The 8,240-nt window shown below is 37.5% G+C and overlaps 1 protein-coding gene across 1 annotated transcript in view; it reads right to left on the bottom strand.

The window, feature by feature from the left end:
- The window catches only part of WDR36 (WD repeat domain 36), a gene marked incomplete at its 3' end in the record, with an annotated part of 19,640 nt that extends 11,604 nt beyond the window's left edge, over positions 1 to 8,036 (bottom strand). The window contains exons 1-6 of the mRNA XM_010290896.1: positions 7,991 to 8,036; positions 5,016 to 5,116; positions 4,420 to 4,537; positions 3,392 to 3,524; positions 1,666 to 1,720; positions 646 to 778 (exon numbers count right to left, since the gene is read on the bottom strand). Coding sequence (XP_010289198.1) covers positions 646 to 778; positions 1,666 to 1,720; positions 3,392 to 3,524; positions 4,420 to 4,537; positions 5,016 to 5,072 — 496 coding nt within the window. The remainder of the gene's footprint in view (positions 1 to 645; positions 779 to 1,665; positions 1,721 to 3,391; positions 3,525 to 4,419; positions 4,538 to 5,015; positions 5,117 to 7,990) is intronic.
- Between the last annotated feature and the right edge of the window lie 204 nt (positions 8,037 to 8,240).

Below are 8,240 nucleotides of genomic sequence, written 5' to 3'. Positions count from 1 at the left end.
CATGTCTCACAAGTCTTTCCAGTAGCAGTCTTCCTCAACAGGGTCTGCATCAATCTATATTCTGTTAAGATTTGCAAGTTTGTCTATTCAAATGAGAGATTAGATTCAGTATCAACAGCTCTGTAGGCAGGATCAACACTAAAGTAACTAGCTTGAGGAATTAGTACATGCTCGTTAGACCAAAAAAAGCTGTGAATATAAACAATGGTTCTCAGTTACATTCATTCAGTAGTCACCCGACTATTAACATTCTAACTTTGTTTTGGAGGGGGAAGACACTATGGAGAAGCAGGTTTGGATACTAACTTAGAGAGTACTGATTACTCTGCACTAGCTCTGATAACTGTGTAATGTGTTAGCTCTTGGCACGCTGTAAACATAAACTGTCTTACATTTCTTGGAAGAAGTAATACTTCATGTCACAATTCCTGTGCACTGAGCTAGTACACAAGAAAATGCTATAAAGCAGCCAGTATGATGAAGATGCATGATCTCCCTATTTATTGGTAACTTTTCTAGATTATCTGCAGCCTCTGAAAACTAAAACTCTCAGGGCAAATTTTGATTCTGAAATGTTTTATCAAAATGTATTTTCCTACCTTCCACTTACGTTTTAGTGATTTTATCCACATTTGCACTACTTACCTGTACGAAAAGATATTGCTGTGATGGGACCCCAGTCTTGTTGGAATTTCATCAGAGTTTCATCAAACTTAATATTATGTACAATGATATGACCAGATACAAGACCAACTGCAACAACATCCACTGCTGGAGCCTGAAAGAAAAATTGAACAGCAACTGAAATGAAAAAGGAAAAGCTTGTTGCTGCACTATTAATACCAATACATACAAGACAATGTATATAAGTCCAGGACAAATAGTAAAGAAACAAATAAGGCATCTCGTATGAGATCTTCTGTGTATACTACCTCAATGCATGACTGAACGTCTGGTAAATCTAAACAAAGAGAAATGAGAGATGCAAGATTTTGTGCTTTGGATCCATACGTCCAAGTATCCATTGGATGAAGCAATTCTGTTTATAGAAGCTGTAAAGCCTTTGAAAAACACCTCACTTCAAGTTTGCAATAGTTCTGGTAGGCCACTATACACCCTGACACACACCTCCATATTTACAGGTTTTATCCAGGACAACTCCAGATCATTTTCAAAGCTGTCATCAATGTTACCAGTACGTTTTAATTAAATTTTATCTACAAAAATACAGCAAACATATTCACAAAATCTTTTCTTAAATCAGCTAAATCTACATTTTATTAACCTCTAAAGAAAAACAAATTTAACAAAAAGCTACCAGTGTAACAGAAGTTACACGATACACATGCATCCTGCAAACAAACTGTTTCTGTGAATTCATTACATCATTCAGTGAGTAAAGACTACAGACATGATGAACACAAGACTATAGGTATCATCAACACAAAACAACTAGGACGCAAAATTTAACAGAACTAGGACTCGAGGAAGGGCAGATAAGCCTTCAAGTTTACCTCTCTTCAATGTCTCAAATGCTCAAGAGATAGTTATTAAAATTACTTGAGAGAATACAAGTCATCTTTATTGCTTTAATTTTAAACAGTGATATTTTGCCTGCTGTTCTTGATCAGTTATGTAAGAAAATACGATACCAAAAACACTAACTTGTTCAAGAGTTGTGACCGCTAAGTGCCATCCTGGAAATGAGTATAAGAGTTTGCTGGAAAACAAACAAAAAACATGAATCAATTAACCTTTGGGGATTTTTCACAACAAAATGGATGCTTTATATGGACTTACACAGAAAAGTCCATCAGTTTTCTGTCCTTACAAACAAGTTAAAAGGGAAAAAACCCGAACAACTGTGATACTAATAAGTAAGGTTAAGATTAAAACTTATGGTTAATTTTTATTGAAAAAGACAGTGCCATGCATTAATACTGAAAACGTGACATAATTACATAACATATTCATTACATAATTAATAGGGAGGAAGAATCCCTTCTATGCCAGTTGCTCCCCATGTGTTTCTGCTCTTCAGAATTCTTAATATCAACATAAAAAGCCAGTCTTAGTCCAACTTCTAATAAAAATAAATCCTTCATTTGCTGGGCAATTTCCCTAAATAAAGAGACTAAAACGTCTTAGAAGCATATCCCATCTTGTTTCTTTCAGAAATGGCAATAGCCAAAATGTGAAGCAGGACTTCACCAACAAGGCAGTCATGCAGTACTTACTAGGGCTGAAATTATGAACACAGTATTTAAGCACAGATATGATTAAAAAAACTATTCCATCACCACAGATATAAGTTGTCATTCTTAAAAGACTGCCAGCAGCCATGTGTTACCACGTCTCACTCTGTTTTCTTGCCAGAGATCATCAAACTTTCCCTTGAGTTCTACCAATTTACTTTTTTGTCTAATTGTGCCTGCACCTATCTACAAAATAAACTACTTGGGGAACAAACAGTCAAAAACAGATATTGCTTTACCCAGCAATGTTACTAAAGAGCAGTAACAGTCCCGTAAATTTTTACAGAATTAAAAGAGAAACTAAGTCATCTAAGGAAGACTTTTTGTTACCTAGATGCATTGCATCTCAGATGCTGTGACAGGCATTGAAGAGACATAAGAGTACCATGAGACATTTACTTTTCTGCATTTTTAGGTTATTCCTATTTGCCAATTTATATAGCATATCCAGAAACTTCAAAACAGCAGAATATGAAACAAAAAAATTAGCAAATAGTTATGAGAATAAAACACTGAACTACGCAAGCTGAGTTAACACCTTTTTGCAGTATTGCATACATTATCATGCAAGGAAGTTCACTGTAGCTGTCATGAGTTAGAAAGCAGCTGATTGTGGCAGGAATGAAATACTGCCACTATGGACAGTGCTCTACCGGGACGTGCTCAGAGGCAATTACATGTCTACACATCTCTTATTTGAGTATAATGATCAAATGCTAGTAATTACCTCCATGCTACTTTCCAGCACTTCCTTGGACTCACAACAACTAAAAAATTAAGCTTGGAAGAAGGGAGGCAAAAGGTCTGAACATGCATTTACTGGTAATTTAATTAATTTTCATGGGAAAGCTATGTGATTCCAAGAAATTAAAAAGAAAAGTAATTACAAAAAAATTCTTGAACAATCTCTGGCATTTTTCAGTGAGAGTAAACACTACGCAACTTGAAAGGCATCAGCATTCAGGGAGCAGCAGCAGCATTCTTTGCTCCTGGAGATAGACCAACTGAAAACTTGTGCCAAAGGACTCATGAGGTAAAAGATTCCATGTTCAAAATCTATGGTACTTAGAAGTATTATTTGCTGCGTATCAAACTACTTGGAGCATGAAGTGTATCCAAGTTATTCAGAATCTTACTTGGATCTTATATTCCATAGCTGCAAGCTCCCTTGTTCACTTCCAAGAAGAATTTTATTCAAATAGGTGCTGGGATGCAGAACTGCAGAAACTGCAAAAGTGGTCTTATCAAAATCCACTTGAAGATACTCCTCTGCAACAAAGTAAGAAACAATGTTAGTGTGGCTACCCCTACAAATCTGCACGCTTGTCATCCCTTGGCAAATGTAAAGGCAGAACTGGTGTTTACTCTGTACAAATCTCCTAACTGGTGTTTCTTGCATTAAAGGATTAGCTAACACGTAACAGGACAGGATAAACTTGTTTATGTTATAACATCTGTTGGCTTGAAGGTATATTTTTTCCCTATAAGCCTACCTAACACCACAATGCTGGCAAAACTGTAGTGATTTATATCTTTCTGAAGGATTCCTGCTCCTGCCTGAGCAAAACACCTCATCTGATTAGCATGCCTTTTGCTTGTTATAGCAACTTCAAATCTCTAAAGACTGTCTGCAGTCACTTTTGAGACTCAGCATCCAAGGAATGACATTGGTCACACCAATGAGAAAGCTTTCTAAAGAAAAAAACTTCAGGACACTGAAGCAGGATTTCATAAGGCACTTTACAATGGCATGAGAAGATGCTGACGCAATCAAAAGATTATTCGTAAGAATTTAGTCTTACCCAGACTGGTAAATATCAAGGAATGACAGGATTTCAGAGATGGTGATGAAGCTCTGTACCACAGTCTTTACCAGAGAATGGAACACTAAAATGCAATTTCTGCATAAGCATATCTCTTTATACCTATAGGGAACCTTACTGGGTCTTTGCATGTGGTGCAGGATCCATTCATGAAAAACTACTGTAGGATTAGGACTCCAGAGTACTATGTAAACGGTAATATCATTTAAAGATTTTTTTATTTTCTAAGAATAAACTACTTCTGAACCTGTGGATTTAAAAAAAACTTCTTTTTTTAAAATCACTATGTCACAATGCTATACCAGCCCATAAAGTAGCAACAAAAATAAAGTGTCTCTCACCTTCTGACTGTATATTCCAAACGATAAGAACATTATCGACATCCACAGAAATGACATGATCACCAAAAGGCTGCAGAAGGTGTATCCTTGCCTTGTGACCTTCGTAGGTATGAACCACCTGTAATTTCAAATAGAAATGGTTTCAATATAAGCTGTTCAGGTAGCATATCATGTTAACATAATACTTGAGGACAGGTAACACATGTCAACAACAATTTTAAATAAAATACAAGGAAAGGCCACGCAGCTTTAAGTGGAAGATAATTTTCTCTGATATTTAAAACTGTTAGAAAATATGTTTCAACTAAATATTTTGATTATTTTGTTTAACTTTAATTTATGTGAACAATTTATTTTCAAGTAACTACCTAATTATTGTAATTAATTCATAAAACACAGGTCAGTCATTACAAAACTTGCTCATACATTCTTCTATTCTAAGCTTTTTATTTCTCCTTCTACAGTTTTTGTTTCCTTAAAATTTAAGGTACTGAATATCTACGGAAATACACACTTGTAGAACATTAACTGTCTTGAAAACACAAACACTACACAACTGTTTTGTACTACTAAGCAATAAGTAAACTAATAAAAACCTCTTTGTTCCTGGCAAAAGCATGGAGAATGTTGTCATATGAAGCAAATATCAACATGCGGTCTGCTGCCAAACATGCAATGTCTTGTGGCAAAGCATTACCTATTAATCAAAAAAAAAGAAAAGTTCAGCACGTTTCAGGTTCATAACAAAAGAGAAAGCCTGACAGTGTATTTAATTTAGCAATGGTGACCCATCAAGAAAGCTCTCCTGTTCAACGTTCTGTTGAATTTCTTAGAGAAATGCACTCATTTCAGACTAAGGTAAATATTACCATAAATAACATCACACTGGTAACAACAACATTAAGTAACATACCTATCACAAGGTGGTTCTTTTAGAAAAACACTTAATAATAAATTACTGAATTACCACTGTAAGTAAAGGCACACGTTAACTTCATTACAAAGAGGTTATCCCAACGTAACACTTCTGTGGACTGTGAGACCCCATAGCCCACTGGACTGGAACACAAATGAAAAACTGAAGTCTCAGCATTAGTAATGCATATTAGGTTAAGCCATTCTGCCAGATCTAGAAGCTAATGACCCACTCCTGCACCCGTTTCCTGGTTATAGCTAGAGACATCAGGAATTCACCGCGCTAAGCGTACATCTCACTCCCCACCTTGTGGCTGCTTCAGAAAGAGTATTCACTATTGTGATCTGCTACTTTACTAGCTCAAAAAGAGTCAAAGCTCCAGACCACATTAAGAAGCTTTTGGTGTGGTCCCAAACAGCAGAAAACTGAAAAAAATTCTCTAGGGAAAAATACTCCCAATCTAGGAAAATATAAAAATGCAAATCACAGTGTCTAACGACTGTACAGAGAAACACCAGACCAAAAATCAGATTCTGTGGGAGTGTGCCTATGATACAAACTTACATGATCACATAGCAGCCTTCCCCAAAACGTTGCTTTGTACTATGAATTATTATCAGACACAAAGAATCCTGTAGCCTTTGCTGTACTGCAGCACAGCTTCAATGGGAAGAACTAAACCAAAAAAAAAAGGCTGTGCTTTATGAGAGGTCTCATTTATTTGACCACATTAGACATCTTCCCTACATAGTGCCTTTGCAGTGACTTAGGCCTACAATCAGGTTACAGATACCTGCTACTCCACATGAGCTGTATGCAAGTCCACTTAGGCCAAGACAGTTTTAGGCACACCCCAATTAAAAAGTTCAGGGCTCCAACCACTAACATCAATACACCAACAACACTGCACAGAGAGGCACATAGTTCATTTCTTCAATCGCAGTTTTGTATGTAAACATCTCAATTTCTCAAAAATCTTAAATGATTACATCTGTAAGAAGATATAGCCCACGGAGAAGGATTTCACAGAATATGCAACGTTTTCACCATTCTGTAAGTTAAAAACAGAAGTTACATTAATGTCTTCACAGGTGTATTCACTGCTGATCTTCTAAATCTAGTCCCAGTTGTGCGACAGTTATTTATTCTCAAGTTTATAAGTTCTCTGTTAATAAAAAAATATTTGCTTTATAAAGTCCATGCAAAAGTTCGTGGTATACCGAAGTAAAAGACCTACTTTTCAAGACAGCATGCACCTCACTGAATCATCTAAACGTCAGCTGAAAATCATCTAGTCCAACCTCCCACCCAGCTCCTCCCAAAGCTAGATTATCACTAGTACTATATCAGACTAACTGCAGCTATGCCCAGCTGAATCTTGAAAACTTCTGGGGAAGGAGACTGCTCAAGCTCTACACTGTACTACAGCTCCCTCTTAGTCAGAGGCATTTTTTATAACCTCCACTATGACCCTCTCAAGCTGCAATCTCTGGCTGTTGCCCCTTGTTACTGTCTACCATTACAACCACAAATTCAGCTCTGCCATCTTCGTAACTGCCCTTCAGGTAACAGGCTGCCTCTAGGTCACCCCATATTTTTCCTTCCATAAGGCTAATAAATCCAGTTACTTCAATGTCTCTTCTCACAGTGACACTCCCAATTCCTCAGCTTCCCTCCTGAAAAAGAAAGGGGAGTGGTGGGAGGGGGAGAACCACATTGAATATCGCAGTCCAGGTATGGCCTCAGCAGCACGAAGTATAGGAGAATAACCACTTTCCCTGATCTGCTGGTCATGTTCCTAATGTAGCTCAGTACACGGATTGCCTTATTCAGTCACTACATTGTTGGTCCACGTTCAACCTGGCAACAGCACAGCCCCAGCTCCTTTTCAGCAGGGTGCCACACAGTCAGTCAGCTCCTGGCTTGTTCTGTCCCAGGTGCAGGATTCTGCACTTTCCCTCCCTGAACTTGGCAAGGTTTCTGTTGGCCCAGGCCTTGCATTTTGCAACATCTTGCGAGACTGAAGCTCTGCCATCCTGGGTGTCAGCTACTCCTCCTAACATAGTATTGTCTGCAAATTTTTACAAAAAGTGCACGCCGCCTCATCACCCAGGCTATTGATGAAGATGCTGAGCAGCATGGGCCCTGCTGTTGACACCTAGGGTGCTACGCTTTATTACTAACTGCCAACTGGATGTCAAGCCACTGATTTATACCCTCTGTATCCAGCAGTCCAGCCAATTTTTAACATTCCCTGAAGACTTTTACTCCCATCTGCACCTGCTCTGTTCCTGTAATTATCTTCCTCCTACAACACAGCCTTCTAGTAACCACAAAAAAAACAAAAAAGGAGATCTGGAATTAACTGCTTTATTTATTGATCAGTCCTTGAAGCCTGGGGTGTTTTTGGAAGAACAAGATGACAGGAATAGAAGGTTCACAAGGTATATCCCTAAGAGAACTAAGTTACAATTGCAACAGCAGTCTCTTATTTTCAAATTGATATCTGATATTTCTGAGACTCCTTTCAACATATTTCAGTTTAAGTATTAGTACATATAATTAATTTTCCATTTTTGACTTGATAATCAAGTGCTGATGTCAGATGTGTTAAAAAAACAACAAATGAGAAATGAACAATCTGCGCGTACTTACTCACAGCAACAATACCAAGCTTCTTCACCTGCAAGGAAAATGTTAAAAAGGCATTTTTAGTGATCGGTTGCAATGAATTTGCTCTAAACAGAAATTCAAAATTCTAGGAACCACCCTAGATAAGGAATTTGCATGCTTCACAACACAGAAAAATATTCATCTTAGTATACAACATATCTACAGGAAAACTCACAAACAGCAGGTCAAAAGGAATGGGAAAAAACAACCATTCAGCAACAGTAAGTTGTGC

This window comes from Phaethon lepturus, unplaced genomic scaffold, assembly GCF_000687285.1.
Source record: "Phaethon lepturus isolate BGI_N335 unplaced genomic scaffold, ASM68728v1 scaffold19797, whole genome shotgun sequence".
Taxonomy (NCBI): Eukaryota; Metazoa; Chordata; class Aves; order Phaethontiformes; family Phaethontidae; genus Phaethon; species Phaethon lepturus.
Note: the sequence above shows the minus strand (reverse complement) of the source record. Positions and strands in the feature narration are given on the sequence as shown.